At 39.9% G+C, this 16,956-nt stretch overlaps 1 protein-coding gene across 9 annotated transcripts in view; it reads left to right on the top strand.

Moving 5' to 3' along the window:
• The window catches only part of MPHOSPH9 (M-phase phosphoprotein 9), a 55,672-nt gene that overhangs the window by 27,510 nt on the left and 11,206 nt on the right, over positions 1-16,956 (top strand). For all 9 annotated transcript variants that reach the window (XM_069081539.1, XM_069081541.1, XM_069081540.1 and 6 more), the window contains 7 exons: positions 189-290; positions 930-1,064; positions 1,369-1,535; positions 2,781-2,945; positions 3,572-3,695; positions 15,134-15,237; positions 16,112-16,353. In XM_069081539.1, coding sequence (XP_068937640.1) covers positions 189-290; positions 930-1,064; positions 1,369-1,535; positions 2,781-2,945; positions 3,572-3,695; positions 15,134-15,237; positions 16,112-16,353 — 1,039 coding nt within the window. The remainder of the gene's footprint in view (positions 1-188; positions 291-929; positions 1,065-1,368; positions 1,536-2,780; positions 2,946-3,571; positions 3,696-15,133; positions 15,238-16,111; positions 16,354-16,956) is intronic.

Below are 16,956 nucleotides of genomic sequence, written 5' to 3'. Positions count from 1 at the left end.
AAGTATCTGAGCCCGGATTCGATCCCAGGTCATCCCGACTCTGGGGCCGGTGCTCTTACTGTGCTATCTGGCCGCCCCTCCTGTTTTTTTTTTCTCCATGACTATCTGTTTCTAGAAATAAAATAGTTGAAATAAAGAGGGTCTGTATCTTAAAAGTATTTGAATATATTTTATTACTTTTGAATTAGAACAATTTCAAAACTGGAAGCCCAGATCAAGCAAGTAGAACATGAAAATCTATCAAAACTTCGTATTATTACCAAAAATCAAATATCACCATCCCTTACCAGGTAAGCTATTCCGTCTCATATATGTATTATAAGATAAGGATTATGTCCATTATTAAACTTCAGTGTTTTTCTCTAGGGGGGAAATAAAAGATGGGCTTTAAATTTTAGTAGAGGGTTTGTCTAACCATGGCATTGGTCTCAGATTCTTCATTATGTACTTGGTTGTTGGTAAAATTCACAGCCAGTTTTAACATAACTACAATTTTTATTTAAATTTGACATTTCTTATAAAAAGTTTTGGAATAACTATTGTATTAATTAGACTATGGTAAATATAATTCTGCAATATTGTCTACAGTGCAACATTTGTAATGTATAGTAATTAACTTTAAAAAAAATTTGGTCTAAAGTGAACTGAACTTTAGCACCCACATAGAATGCAGATTTGTTTACTGGCAGTCACTTTAAACATAGTATGAATGATGAGTTCAATCTTTTTAGCAAATAAAGTTTGTCTTCAGCATTTTCTTCTAAGTATTTATTAGTTTGTTTTATCATGTTACTGTATTGTTTTTTAAAATTTCATTGATTAGAATGTTAATTTTTTCATTAAAATGAGCAAGCCACAAACCACTCAAAAAGAAGAATGCCTTACTTTGCCTTGTTTCTTAACATTCCTGATGTTTTCCACTCCACTAGCACGGTAACAGCTTCCGACGTTAGTAGGAGGAAGTGGTTGATACCAGGAGCAGAATATTCCATCTTTACTGGCCAGCCTTTAGACAGTCAAGATAATTTGGTCAATAACCAGCTTGGGGAATCCTACACTCTTAGGTAGGATAACTTCAGAATACAGCTTATGTAGGAAATGCTCTTGTGTTTTCATTTATTTGCAAAACATTTTGGTGAGCTACAGAGATTTTCATGGACATATTTTAAGAGTTTCATTTGTCTTCTGTTGCTTGGAACATCTTGAAAGGTCATCATTCTGGTTCTTTTTTGTGTTGTATTTGGGAATGGGCTTTAATTTGCAAAGTATTTCATTCAATTTTGAGTGTAATTATCAATCAACTCTGTTATGCTATTTATATAGTGAATTAGTCTTAGTTATTTATGTGTTTAACAAAAATTTTTTAAGGTACCATACACCTCCCGAAAAGGACTGTCCACTCAAAGACTCAACAACAAGTTTAAAAGAAAGGGAGTCTTCAGATACATCAGTCATCAAAGTTTATAAAAATCACGAAGAAGGAAAAATATTTAAACATTGGGGCACACAGACAGAGAACGAGGACACATCAAATAGTAAATATTTGTTCCTTTCCTTGCTGTATGTTAACTTTATTTTTACAGATGACATTCCTTTTTTAGTATTAAATTGCTCAAGTAATGGAGTAAAATTACAGTAATTATGTTATGGTTTAAAGTCCATTTTATAGATGAGTAACTGAAACAACTTTTCCATCATATCTGACAGTGGTTTAAAAAGAAAAAGTGTGAAGCAATAGTAAAATGCTATAAAACAGATTAATTACAGTGATCTGTGTTGGTTGGTCTCAGAAAAGAAGAGAAAACATACATCCCCTTTCTTAGTAGAGAATTGTGGGGAGGTACCATGGGGGTGGAATGATGCCTGTTGTCAGAAACAGTCACTTCTTCATTTGGATTTAGCTTGTATTTTTTTTATTACCAGGGAAGATCTATAAAGGATAGTAGTGTAGATTGGAAATGATTCTGATTTTTTTTCCCAAAGTCATAAGTGAGAGCTATTAATGGAAGTGATAATGTAAAGCAAATGAAAATTTTACTTTTCTCTGAATATGTCTTGTTGACTTGATTCATGGACATATTTTAAAAATTACAGAAGTATCTTGCCTTTTCATCAAAAGGCCTATCATGGTTTTCACTTATTGGTTACTAAGGTTTGTATGTCATTATTATGGTTATTTGAATAGTTTCTGTTTCATATTATATTTTATTTCTCTAAACAATAGGATGGTATAAAAGAAATTTTAGTCATAATAATCTAGTAATAGTGACAGTAATAAAGTATGGATAGCAGTAAATATTGTTTATTTCCACATCTTCAGCAGTAGACATCTTTTGACTGGAGTGAAATATTAAATATTTTAATTGTCTCCATGTCTTTTTATTCTCCAATGTGCCTAACTTGATCATATCTCTCTCTTACTTGATGAGTACCTTATTGTTATACTTAGAAAAGCAGTCTATCCTGCTAGATTAAATCAATACCTCAGTTTGCTAAAGAAGAAAACGAATAAAAAATAAAATTATTTTGAAGACTGTATGTTTGCCGTATGTAAAGTGAGAACAGGAATATATTTATTATAAATGTGACATGCAAGATTTTCTTCTCTTAAATATAATTGTTTTATGGGTTAATGATTAATTACTGTAACCCAGTTATGGGTAAAAATAGTATTCAGGGCAGTAGTACAAGAGCCAACTGGAAGGAAAGACTTGCATAACCATTTATTAGTGAAGACAGAAAGCACAGAAATCCGATTTCTTCATATTTGTCTTTAACAGAAACATTAAGTCGCCGTCAAACTGTAGGATTTGTTCCTGAGACCACTTCCAGTAGAAATCGGTCCCCAGAGAAAGGTTCTCATCAAAGATCAAAGAAGTATAATTCCTCATCTTCACAGAGATCATCATCTCTCCCACCTTCAAACCGAAAATCAAGTGCTTCAAGTAAGGATTAAATTTGTACATTTCTTGTGTCCTAAAAAAATGAAAGGTGATTTGTACCTATTTAGAATTGAATATTTGTGCCTGGGTTTTCTATATCCAGTCCAGCTCTCTGATCACAGCAGGCCTTCAGTAAAAGCTTGCTGAGTGAGGGAGCTCCTGGGATGCTTGCACTTACCATGAATGTGACCAAAGAGCTTAGTGGAGAGTTATTCCCATGGAGTTTTCTCAAGTCAAGAGAATTTCTTGTTCTTTCTCCCATGTGAAAAGACAAGAAGATAAGTTAGGTGTTTGCTTTAATTGAATATTCAACGTAAGAATTTAAGCCGTGATGAAAATGGAGGCGTCTGTTCATTGGCAGCAGGGGCACTAAAGAGCAATCACCTTCTCCCTTGTCGAGCAGCAAAATTCTATACCTGAGGTTTCCTTTTTAGGCAATAGTTAAGAAGCTATCTGGATTATTGTGTGGTAGACATGTTCGGTATTCCATTGATGTTTCCAGTTTGTTTCTAGTTTACTTCTAAATTCCTGAAAAAAACAATTTTGGTTGATGTTGCCAATATGTTTTGATAGTATAAGATGATCTGCATTCTATAGAAAAAGCTCTTCTTTTTTTTTCTTCTCTATAGCTAAAAGAGATATAATGCTAACACCAGTGACGATGGCATACAGTCCAAAGCGATCCCCTAAAGAGAATTTCTCGCAAGGATTTAGCCACCTACGTAGCAAAGATGATGGTAGTAGTTCACATCGGTAAGTTCTTGAAAATAGCATTAGACTCCTAAAGATCAAGTTTAGTCCTAGAGAAGAGTTGAGAAAGTGGACTTCCTTTCCCTCTTTGTATACAGAGATGGGGAGCTAGCATGAGGAATATAACAGATATTGTCAGATATGGTTTATTTGTTGGTTGGTTTTGCTCAACTGCTTTTTTTCCCTTTCTTTTTAAAACTTTGTTAGAAGGGATGATTTGCTAGGTAGGGAAGGGGAGGGGTAGATGTGGAAATGAAAGTGCTATAAAAAAAGATATTTTTAAAGTCAACAATTAAAATATTGTCAGGTTGTAATATAATTTATTGATGAAAATAATTTTAAACTAATCTTATTTTAAGATTATTTTTATTTATTATATATTTTATTTATTATTATAATTATTATTAAGATATTTAATCTTAATTTAAAATTAATCATTTTAAACTAAACTAATTTAAACTACTAATCATTAAATTAATTAATCATTAATATTAAAGATATTTAAACCAATATCTTTATCGTTGAGTAGTTTCTGATTTGTTAATGGAAGAGATTTGGATTTAAGTTGAAATTGTTCGGTCCACAGGCTTTATAAACTTGTACTGGGTGCCACACATGATGCTGAGCTCCTAGGGATACAAGGAAAAGCGAAAACACAGCTTCTTTCCCCCAGGAGCTCACATTTCAATGGGGGAATTAACATGCAAATAAGTATGCATGCAAAATATGTCCAGTGCAGATGGGAGGCGGCTCAGGGGGAGGGAGGCGGCTCAGGGGGGGGAGGGGGAGGAGGAGGACCAAAAAAGGTGGGACTTCACCTGAGTCTGGAAGGGAGCCCAGAAGCTGAGAGATGGAGAAGAAGAAGGGAGGAGGATTCTAGTTACAGTTTATAGCCAGTGAAAAGGTTTAGGGCAGGGGCAGGGAACCTGCAGCCTCGAGGCCCCATGTGGCCCTCTGGGCCTTCAAGTGCGGCCCTTTGACTGAATCTGAACTTCACAGAACCAATCCCCTAAATAAAAGGATTTGTTCATAAAACTTGGTACCTCGAGGCCACAGGTTCGCCCACCTGGTCTAGGGTCAGGAGGTGGAGAGAAGGCTATGGTCTCATAGTCATTGTCAAATATAGGAAGACTGCAAAGATGGGCAAGGGCCAGGGTTTTTATTTGATCCTGGAGGTGATAGGCAAACACTTAGTAGATGTGTGATCCTAGGCAAGCCTCTTAACTTCTCTCAGACTCTGTTTCTCCTTCTGAAAAATGGGGATAATTATAGCATTCATCTTCTAGGGTGGTTGTGAGGATCAAGTGAGATAACAAATGTAGAGAACTTCTCAGAACTTTTGCACGGATTCAGATGCAGGGTGATGAAGATAAATACTAGGGGTGGTGGTTGTGTGAGCAGAGAGGGGGAGGGGATGCTTGTAAGAGAGGCGTGAAGACAGAAAGGACAGACGCTGTCAGCAGATTGGCTGTGTGGTGTGAGAAAGAGCGATGTAGAGATTCCAGGGTCAGGAAGGCAGTGGTGCAGTTACCAGGGAAGTGAATCTTTGAAGCTCAGCTCATTTGGGGCCCAAATTTCCAGTTTGGAAAGATAAAAATCTCAAGAAACTTGGTTTGAGTAATAAAATACAGTAAAATGTGTACATTTCAATGCCACTGGATTGTGAATGCTTCAGAATCCCCACATCTCAAGAGTGTGAAGAGGTTTTAGAGGCATCTAGTCCAGCCTGTGCACAAACCAGAATTCCTCCTGTAATTTCTCCACAGCAAGTGATCATTTAGCCTTTGCCCAAAGACCTGTTGTTGAGGGGTAATTCACTCCCTTCCCAGGCAGCCCATTCTATTTTGTGATCTCGCCAGGTACTAAGTTCATTTTGATCTTGGATTGCCCCTTTGCAGCTCACCCCCTTTGTTCCTAGTTGTGCCCTCCCAGGCTCAGAAAAACAAGTAAAACAAGTCTAATCTCTCTTCTACAGGACAGCCCTTCAAGTACTTGAAGACAGCTATCATTTCCCCCCTAAATCTAATCTTCTCTAGTCTTCCTTCAACTAATCATCACGTGGCATGATATTAAGGTCTCCCACCATCCTGATTGCCCTTCTCTGGATATTCTTTGCTTATCAGCATGCTGCCTAAATGTGGTACCCACCATTGAGCACAGCACACCGACTCTGGTCTGCCCACAGGAGAGGACCTGCCCTGGGCACCATGCCTCTCTCCATGTACCTTCTAACAGCCTTAGTTTGTTTTTTGGTTGCCATTATTACTCTTTTGACTTATATTGAGCTTTTGGTCAATTCAACCACCATTTATTGAGCATGGAGTAGTGGATAGAGAGCTGGCCTTGGAGTCAGGAAGCTTTGGGTTCTGACAGACATGGTGGTGTGACCCGGGCAGATGGCCTCATTTCTGAGCCCCAAGCAACTTTCAGAGACCCTAAGTTGCCAAGCACTTGCAGTCTACACTGGTGGAGGAAGTTTCCTGAACTCTACACCAATGAAATCAGAGATCCAGTCCAGGAAAAAACCTCAGACTGTGAGATCAGCATGGCAAGGTAGGTTGGCCCCAGATTGTTGAGGGTTTTAAATGTGAAGCTGAGAAGTTTCTGTTTTATTTAGAGATAGTAGAGAAACATTGAAGATTTTTGAACAGAGAGGTGTCGTGATCAAATCTGTTTCTTAAAGATGTTAATTTCACATTAGTGTGAAAGGGGAAAAGACCAGAAGCAAGGAGACTAATTAGGAGTTGTTTTCAGTTCAGACGTAATGAGGGGCCAAATTAGGGTAGTGTGAATGGAGAGACAAGGATGGATGCTCGAGATGTTGTGGGATTATTAAATGTCAACTAGTTTGCTATGGAACTGAGGGCAAGTGAAGAATCAAGAATGGCTCCAGGGTTGTAAACCTTAAACAGTGTAAGCATGGTGGTGCTCTCAGGAAGTACAGGGAATTCTGGAGGTGGGGAGGGGTGACTTTTAGTGGGGAAGATAAGAGTTCTATTTGGAATGTATTTGAGATGTCCTTGGTACAGCTCTGCAGAGATATTTATCAGGCAGTGGATATTATAGGATATTACAGTTCTGGAGAGAGATTAGGGCAGGATAGGCATCAGAACAGATGATGCTGTGACCTCACAGGAAATAGACGAGATCACTGAAAGTGTAGAGAGACAACTAAGGAGTGCACCTGCTTAACACGTGGGAGATCATGGGAGCTAGAGCTGGAAGAGAGACCTAAGAAGCCATTTTTAAAAACAAGCATTTGTTAAGTACCTACTACATGCCAGAAGGACAGCTAGGCAGCTCAGTGGATAGAACCCCAGGCCAGGAATGAGGAAGACCTGAATTTAAATGCGGCCTCATACACTAGATATATGTCCCTGGATGAGTCATTTAACCCTGTTTGCCTCAATTTCCTCATCTATAAAATGAGCTGGAGAAGGAAATAACAAACCACTCCAGTATCTTTACCAAGAAAAGGCCAAAAGAGGTCACAGAGAGTCGGACACAATGAAACGCCTGACAGCAACAGCCAAGCACTGGGCTAAGCACTTTATAAATCTCCTTTGATCTTCACAGCAACCCTGGGAGGTAGGTGTTAATTATTATTCCCCTTTCTTAAAGAGACATTGAGTCACTTGCCCAAGATCACAAGATCACTCAGGTTCGAACTGAGGTCTTCCTCCAAGTCCACTGTGTACTACCCAGCTGCCCCTAAATTATTGTGATGACCCAGCATTGGGGCCTGAAAAGGAATGGTTAGATATTTAAGAGGTGAGCTGGGAGGAAGGTCAAATAGAATGAAGACAGAAAAAACATTGGATTTAGTGGTTAAGAAGTCATTGGTTTAGGGGCGGCCAGGTAGCACAGCGAGTAAGAGCACCGGCTCCAGTGTCGGGATGACCTGGATCAAATCTGGGCTCGGGCTCAGCACCACACCCAGAAATAATAATAACTGGCTGTGTAACCTTGAGCAAGTTACTTAACCCCAATTGCTTTAAAAAAAAAAAAAGAAGTCATTGGTTTCTTTGGGGAAATGGGTTAGAAGCTAAATTCCTGAGGGGTGGGGAAATAGAGGCAACAAATGCAGAGGAATATGGGAATGTTTGGAGGTAGCAGAGAACTAGCCAGTGGATAAAGAGGATTGAAAATGAGAGCGAGAGAATCATTGAGGGGGCATCCTCAAGAGGAGAATGGGATCATAACAGCACATATAGTAAGGAGAAAGGCATCCTTTTACTCAAGAGACTGCAGCAAAGGAGGAAAGAATTAGGGACTAGATAGAGGGATTTGGGGGTAAAAGAGAGGGATTGTGGCAGATAGCTTCTGTTTTCTCAGTAAAGTATCACAGAATTTCAGAGTTGGAAGGGTTGAACCTCAGTGGCCTGCCTCTCCAACCTGCACCTGAAAGCTAACTTCTTTTCCTACCTTTCCAGTGAAGAGGTACCCACTCACTTCCCAAGGCAGCCTTCTCTGCTTTTGACCCTTAAATTTGCTTCTTTGCAACTTCTAATTATTGCTCAATTTGACTTTCTGGGATGAAAAAGAACAAATCTAGTTGTTCTTTCTCATGAGAGCTCTTTAGATACTTGAAGACAGCTATCATTCCCCGCCTCCTCTCCCCCCCGCCCCAAGTCATCAGTCCTCTAAGGCTGAGAAACCTTCCTAGCTCCTTCACTTGGTCCGCTTATGGCATAAACTTGAATTTCTTCATCACCCTGCTTGCCCTCTTGTGGACAATTCATTTTTCTTATGTGCACTTTGAAATGCAGCTCCTAGAACAAATAGAAGTAGAGATCCTGTGTTGAGAAGGGGAAAGGAATTTGAAGAGAAAAGGGAGGGTTTGGAATAATTTATTTTGTTGTAGTGTGCAAGGAAAAATAAAAGAATTTCTGTGCAACAGTGAGTGACCATTTGGAATTAGTTACCTCATTGGTGTGCTTATATAACTTTTCTCCATTTTCTCCATCTTGCTGTTGAACAAATTAGTGTTCAACAGCAAGGGTAGAAATGAAAGAGGCTCATAGGATGGTTAACCCTACCTGCTGGAGTTGGACAAGAGGACGAGACAGCAAGGGATTCAAGGGTAGAGAATGGTATATGGTTGAATTGGTTGATTCTAGGTTCCATACTGAAGAGAGGCCTCAGGCCAGCTCATCCAGTCTGATCAAGGAAAACAGAAACTTAAGGTCTTAAGTGAATCAAAGTGAGACCAGAGAAGTGATGTAATGGAAACACAGGGAAAGGTCGAGGTGCTTGTTAGAGGTTGTGATAAGAATGAACAGTTTGTGTTTGGGAACAGTGAAAAGTGGAAAGATAGGCAACTGTGAACAAAAATGAGTTGCAAAGTTTTGTACTAGGAGGTAGCACAATTCTGGGTATGGACAGGGACATAGGAAGCTTGGCTGGAGTGAAGAAATCATGAGAGTTGAGGTTGATGAACTGGGAGGCTAGAATTTTTGAGGATATATAGAAATTTATATTGAGATCCCCTGAATCTGAAGATAGGTTTTAGAGTGGAGAAGATTGTGAGCCAGGCGCTTGTTGAACTCCTTGAGAAAGGAGGGGGGAAATGAGATTGAGGCCAGTAGATGACTGCAACCGGGATATATTGAAAATAAATATATACATGTGTGTATACAGGAATATACGTGTGTGTGTGTGTAGATGGAGACAATTGACAAGGAACAAAGGTTGCTTGAGTAAAGGATAGTTTGGAAGTGGCAGTGAGGAAGGAGGAGTAAATGAGTAAACGTCCTCGTCCTGCAGGCCCCGTATGCTGGGAAGATGAGAGAAGTACTGAGTACTGGAGAGTATATACAACAATATTTTCTGGTGGAAACAGTTCCTTTAGTGCCGGAAGGCAGAATTTCTGGTGACTAGAACTAAGTTGAAGAGAAGATGGTTAACAATAGAGAGTGGGTTCCAGAGGGCACAGTGACCTGGGAGACAGAGGCAAGAGGGATTGAGGAGAGAAATAGGAAGGGGATTCTGGGGAGAAGAGGACAAAACAATTCACTTCAGCACAGAGCTAAAGGGAGCAAGAACGGGAAGTTTGGCTGCCATAGAGTTGGGGAAGAACCATATGAAGTTGACAGGAGTTCTTGGGCCTTGTGATGAGGTGACTCAGGAGGGAGGTGCCGTGGTGCAGTGGAAAGAATGCTGGGCTTGACATTAGTGCCTGGCTTCAAAGCCTCACTTTGCTCCTTATCATGTGTGTGACACTGGGCAAGTCACTTAATTTCTGTACGCCTTCAAGTTTCCTCATAAAATGAGGGAGTTGTATTAGGTGGCCTAATTAGGTGTTAGGAGGTCTTCTAACTTTGGGGAAATGGTGTGGGGCCAGTGGCAAAAACACATTCATAGCTCGTCAGTGAAAAGCATAGGGGAGCCAAGACATAAGTAGTGAGGAGAGAGAGAAGGGAGTTCTTTCTGAATGGGTCAGAAATAACCAGGTTAAGCTAGACTTATATTTGGTTTCATCCTTTAGCCTATTTAGCCAGCCCCAAATCTCATAGGTCCCTAGAATCACAGGCTCATGAGTTCATCTGGCACCCTGAAGTTTGGGATCCCCAAGGTATCTGTTTAGGGCCTTAGATGGATATGCATTGCCTTTCATTCTGACCTGCTACTGCTTACCTCTTTCTGAAATATTGGGTCACTGATGGATGGAATTCTCCTTTTGGCAAAGGTTGGCTAGTATCTCCAGCTCCTTGAGCCTTGGGATTTCTGTGTGGCCTAGACTCTGAGAAGAGATACTTAGGCTTCACCTAAGGGAGTCATGGTTTAAAATGCATAAAATAAAATACATAGCTTTACAAAGGGAACCAGTGATATTGAATAACGGTTTTCAAAATGTGGGGGAAAAAATTTCATCGAACCCCAGTTAAGGCTGCCCTAGGTGTTTTTTAAATTTCATCACTGAATGGCCATCCTTCCCAGTTTATATTCTTAGTCTTGATATTTTGGAACCAAAGTTGTGACGATTTACATTTATCCGATTAAATTTCTTCTTAATAGATTTGGGCCAACATTATAACCAATTGAGATCTTTTTGTATTCTGACTCGGTTTCCTCTTTTCAAACCCAGTATTCTAGCCATGGTGATAGTTACCTTGCTTCAGCATTCCTGAATCTGCACAGTTTGTCCCCCATGCTGGGAATGCACTCCCTCGTCCTCTATTTTTTAGAATCCGTGGATTTTTTGAAGGCTCAACACGTACCACCTTTGTTGGAAAGTCTTTTTTGATCTCCTGGTTATTGTAGTAGCTCTTATTTTTGCTTACCTGTGTATATCGTATCTCTCCTCAGCCCAGAGAATGTTAATTCCTTGAGATGTAGGGACTGATTTTGTCTTTGTATCCCTCTTACCTAGGCACCTTCAACATAAATGCTTATGCTTGTTGAATTAAACCCAGTGCATCACTTATCCATCCTGCCTTTATGTTATCTGTAAATTTGATAAGCATGATATGCCTTCATCTAAAACGTTAATGGAAAATTTGGGGGGCTAAGCTTATGTGTGGGGGGGTCACTTAATGAAAGATCTCCCTTCAAACTGTTATGGAACCATTAATGAGGATCATTTGTATGCACCATTTATCCACCTCAAAACCCCTTCTATAACAGTGTGTGTGTGTATGGGGGGGGAGGAGAGGAGAAGTGAGGTGGTAGTGTTTCTTTGCTTCCTTGATGGGACATTTCCAGGCAGAAGAAATAACATGAACCAAAGCACAGGCTATGCAGAAAGAGCAGTTTGATTGGCGCCTTGGTATTTTATGATGGAAGGAGCACTGGATTTACATTCTGAGTACATGGGTTAAAATCCTGTCTCTACTACTTCTGTGACTTTGAGCATGTCACCTTCCCCTCTCTGGGTATCAGTTTTCTCATCTATAAAATGAAGGTGTTGGATTAGACCTTCTAGCTCTAAACCCCACGAAGATGAGGAAAGACAGTTTATTCTTTCATGCTGTAGAGGGTGTTGGTGTTGGGGTAGTCCTGGCCCTCTGTCTTCAGCCATGCTGTGAGAAAGTGGAATGAAGATAGAATGTGACCCTTTCTGTCTACTTTCTGAATAGCCGTTAAGAAAACTGTGATGTTGGGGCGGCCAGGTAGCACAGCGAGTAAGAGCACCAGCTCCAGTGTCAGGATGACCTGGGGATCAAATCCGGGCTCAGACACTTAGCATCCACCCAGAAACACCTTGAGCAAGTTACTTAACCCCGATTGCTTTATTAAAAAAGAAAAAGAAAAAGAAAACTGTGATGTGCAGTACAGTGGAAGGAGGGAGGGAGTACTAGACTGGAAAGCAGGCACATTGATCATGATTTTTGCCCTGGTTCTTCCTTTTATTGCCTGTGTGACCTTGACAAGTCATTTAAATAAATCGCTCTAAGCCTCAGTTTCTCATCTGTAAAGCAGCTATAGCAGTACTAATCTTGAGCACTTTTTCAGGCCCAAATGAGGCAACTGTGTGAACTAAAAGCATTATAAAAATATAAGGCATTTCTTTTAAAAAAAAAAAACTTAAAAAAAATCTAGGTTGTTAGTTTCTTTTTTTTTTGCCCTTTTTGGAGGGGGTGGGGCAGGGCGATTGGGGTTAAGTGACTTGCCCCAGGTCACATGGCTAGTGAGTGTTAAGTGTCTGAGGCTGGATTTGAACTCAGGTCCTCCTGACTCCAGGACCAGTGCTCTATTTGCTGCACCACCTAGCCACCCCTAGGTTGTTAGTTTCAAGGAGAGTGTAACTAGTGATCTGATGTTTTATAAAATCTTAGAGTAGCAAGGGACCTCAGAGGTTATTTAGTCCAAACATATCCTCCTTTCAACTTATTATTGAGCCTTTGCTTGAAGTCTTCCAATTATGAGAAACCCCCTTGCCTCCCAAACCAGCCCATTCTACATTGGTTAACTCCCTTGTTGGTTTTTCCTTATATTGATTCTAGCTCTGACTCTTTGTAACTTCCATTGCCCTCTGGGGCCTAGCAGAGATGATAGCCCTTAAAGTACTTGAAGATTTCTCTCATATCTTCCTTCAATCCACTTGGGCTAAACATCTCTTACAGCTTCTTCAGATAATCCTCATAGGATGTGATCTCAAGTCCTTTGACTATACTGGTTACCCCTTTCTGATTGTGCCCCATTCTAGCTATATCCTTCCTAAAATGTGATGCCCATAACTGATGACAGTATTATTCCAGGTGTAATCTGGACCTCACTGGTGGAGAGGATAGTACTAGTAGAACCTTAACTTCTGGATCCAGATTCTCTTCTTGTTTTAAGGCAGTCTGTGATAACATTAGTGGCTTTGACTGCCGTATCATACTGTTGACATGTATCGAAATCACAATCCAATAGGATTTATGAGTTTTACTATTACAAAAGATGTTGGACTCAGTAGAGAAAAATAACAGGGTTCCCCTCCAACAAGGAATCTCCATGCAATCCTAGCCTAAGTTTAAGATTATAAAATCCCTTGATAGATACAAACCCAGAAATAGCTTCATCAGTCTTCTGATGATCAATTTCATAGGAATAAAACAGGGAGGGAGACACTGTTGTCAGTGGTATTCCTTATTCATGTGGGAGAAGTGCAGCTCAGGATCCAAATGGCAAGGTTCTTCTAGTGCTGCTCTTTGCAGATGACATTGTATGGATGGCATCGAGCTCCAGAATGGCAGCAGGGCCTCGTCATTCAGAGACCCAGATTATGATGTGCCCTTGAATGGGTGGCCCACTGACTTAGTCCAGAGATGGGGAACAGGCAATGCAGAAGGGCAGGAAGTGGTTATTAACAAACATCAATTCAGTTCACTAAGCATTTATTAAGTTCCTGCTGTGTGCAAGGCAGTATTTTAGAACTAGGGATACAAAGTCAGAATGAAAAACAATCTCTTCCCTCCAGGAGCTGATATTCTGTTGAGGTAGGGAAAAAGGGGGGAGGAATAAGATGCTCACATAAGGAAAATGAGGAAGGGAAAGAGCGGTTAACAGTTGGGGAAGGAAATCAAGAAAGACTCCATAGAAAAGGTAGCATCTGAACTGAGCCTTAAGGGAAGATTAAAGCCTTAAAGAATTCTGAGAGGTAGATGGGGGTGGGGGAGTTGGGGGGGGTGCATCCATGCAACATCAGGAAATGAAGCACTGAATTCAGGCAACACTTAGTAATCCAGTTTGGCTGAAATGTAGCATTCATAAAGGCAAATAGTATAAAGGAGGGATTGAAGAAGATAGGGACCAGCTGCTGGAGCACCTTAAATGCTGGTTGGGAAGTGTGTATTTTATGCAATAGACAATGGGGGAGCAACATGGCAGAACTAGACCTTATAAAGATTGATTTGGGTAGCTGTATGGAAGAGGGATTAAAGTGGGGAGAAACTGGAGCAGAGACACCATCTAGGAGGCTTTTGTAATCATCCAGATGATGTAGCAAGAAGAGAAAGTTGACAGTGGCCATGTCAGTAGTGAGAAGGGGATAGGTGGGAGACATTTTAAAGGAGAGTTTCCAAGACTTGGCCACTGATTGGATGGGAGTTAGTGACTTCATTAGAAATAGGCTAAGCATGGGTGCCATCTTGTATGTGAAGCTTTTCTTGATCTCTCAAATATTAGTGATCTCTCCTTCCTGAAATTACTTTGTAAACATTTGTGTACATGTTATATCCCTTTAGTAGAATAAAACTTGAGGGCAGAGCCTTATTTTTATATTTATATTCTATATTTGTATCCATGGTACCTAGTGGTATCTTGCATGTTGTAGACATTTAATAAATGTTTGTTGAAATTAATTTAGACAGAGATGATTACAGAAGGGAACTGGCTTAGATAAAAGCGAATGCGTTCTGTTTTGGACCTATCGAGTTGTAGATGTCAAAGAACAAGATATCTGGCAGACAGGTGGTGTTATTGGACTGGCCTTCTGCCAGAGAAATTAGGGTTGGATTTATAGATTTGGGAGTTATCTGTGTAGAGATGATAAGTAAACCCGTGGGAGAGAATGAAATCACAAGGGGCAAAGTCTAGAGAGATTTGTGTACAATAAATGATGTAAGTGGTATTACCCAGGAAATGTATGATTGGAGAAAGGTATTGGGCTCCTTGTGTAGTGAGAGCACTAATAGTAGATAGATGAGCTTGAGTGTTGCTCTAGGCCCCAAGGAAGGAAGGTCATAGGCACTTGGGCAGAGCTGCAGTGGGGATTTGTGGGAGGACATGGAGTACAGTCTATAAGAGAGAGGAGTAGCCCCAGCCCTTAAAGTGCTGCAGTCTAAGGTCAAGGACCGAGAGGAAGGCAAAGGTGTGCCCCTAGGGAGGCTGACCTCTTCAAGAGCTGAAGTGGAAGTGGCTAGTACTGCTTCCCTAGTTGTTAAAGGGGAAAAAGAACTAGTGCTCTTCAACCCTTTTACCTCATAAATGATCAAATTGTTTTCATCTTTTAATAGATTTGATGTACTTATGGACGATTTAGATACTGTTCCTGTGTCAACAATGCAACTTAACAATTCTAGGAAACAACTCCACTTTCTCCCTGTAGATGATTTGGAAGGTATTTTATCTTGAAAATTTTTTTTAAATTATGACAGTTGTCTTATCTTCATGATTTGTTGTCTTGCAATGGTTGAATTTTTTTATGACAGTGGCTTGCATTTGAAAACATCTTATATCTTAGGTTCTCTAAAAATAAGTTATAGTTAAGTTTCAGAGATCTGAGTGAATCATTGCTGTCCATGAGGGAAAGTTGCAAGACTAAAGAACCAAATTGTTAATGTTTAGTTAGCATTAAGTTAACATTGAGAGAAAGCATAATTTATGTAGAAGATCAAGAGAAGTTTTCATTTCTGGATGATCTGGATTCTAGTCCTGTCTTTGACATATTCTGGCCATGGGATGCTGGGTAGATCGCTTAACAACTCAGTGCCCCAGTCAACTTTTAAAAATAGAATATGTTACAGAGTTGCTGAACTGCATAGGTGGAGAGTTTTCATACCAGGAATTCTTCACAGTCATTAAATCCAGTTCAGGACAAAAAATACCCCAATTAAAATTATCTGTAATCCTTCCTGCTGGGGCCATACCCTGTCCAATTATTTCTCAGTGTGTGAAATAGAATGGTTTTACAACTTAGAAATGGAAAGATTTCCTTACTCTGAATATTTTAGTTTTCAAATGAAAGTTTACGAATCAGATATTTTATATAGATAGCCTAGATTCTCCAGAACTCCAGAGAAAAAAGAAGACACCCTATAAAAGAGGTGATTATAGCATGTTTTTGTTGTATCCTTCACTGCTTAAAAAAGTGTTTCCACCAAACAGGATTTTTCTTTGAATCAGTGTGACACATCTTTATCTAGCTATATTGTATTTAATCTGTGTGTTTTGTAAAAGATTGATTTCAAAGTAGCGTTCTTTCTTCCTGTTAGAGAGTAAACATTCAAGTAGTGCTGCTACTGATCACCATGTTAAACATAGCTCTTGTACTTCTGAACAATCAATGCCAAATGGAATGAAGAAAATATCTCTATCCTTGAGCTTGGAAAAGAATAAGTCACCCCCCAAGTCAGCAGCAGCATGTTCTGAAGACGATTTTGAATATTTGGCAAATGTGAGGACCCTGAGTGAGACTGAACAGCTCTTTGATGACCTTACAAAAGAAAAGCAGCAGGTAAAAACAGTCCTTTTGAAAAAGAAAATGCAACTTGTTGGTCTCAGTTTAGTGCTTGTGACTAAGGAACGGGCTAGAAGAGATTTCAATGGAAGCTTCACCTTTTATGGGATGGAGAAGTGCTGTTACTTGTTTTGTCTTAGCTTTCCCAATAGGCCTCAATTGTTTGAGCCGGGGCCTCTCCATCTGGCAGTTACTGCCCTCACTGACAGTATGGAGTCTGCTGGAGACAAATTGGGCAAGAGAACAAAGCTGAGGGTAGGATAAATAGATTTATTTTAGTTCACATTAAATATTGGTAAGTGAATAGCCTTGAATTAAACCTTTTCATCATTAGAAACACAAACACAAATGACACCAATAATCTGGGTATTTTAAGAAGTTTATTAAGGAGAAATCCTAGAGGAATTGGATATCCCTGACCAGAAGTGAACTCCACACTTCTTTAGGAAGGAGAAGTTCGGGATACAAAAGGGATGCAACTTTTATGCCATTAGTTTGGTACAGACACTCCCTTCAGAGGATGGATTGGCTCGTTCTCTTGTGGGCACTCCTCCCCATTATCATACATTTTTACTAATGAGGCTCTAATTCTGTTAGATA

The sequence above is a fragment of the Petaurus breviceps genome, unplaced genomic scaffold (genome assembly GCF_028583685.1).
Source record: "Petaurus breviceps papuanus isolate PSGF00001 unplaced genomic scaffold, PetGlider_PUasm1.0 99, whole genome shotgun sequence".
NCBI classification, from domain to species: Eukaryota; Metazoa; Chordata; class Mammalia; order Diprotodontia; family Petauridae; genus Petaurus; species Petaurus breviceps.
Note: the sequence above shows the minus strand (reverse complement) of the source record. Positions and strands in the feature narration are given on the sequence as shown.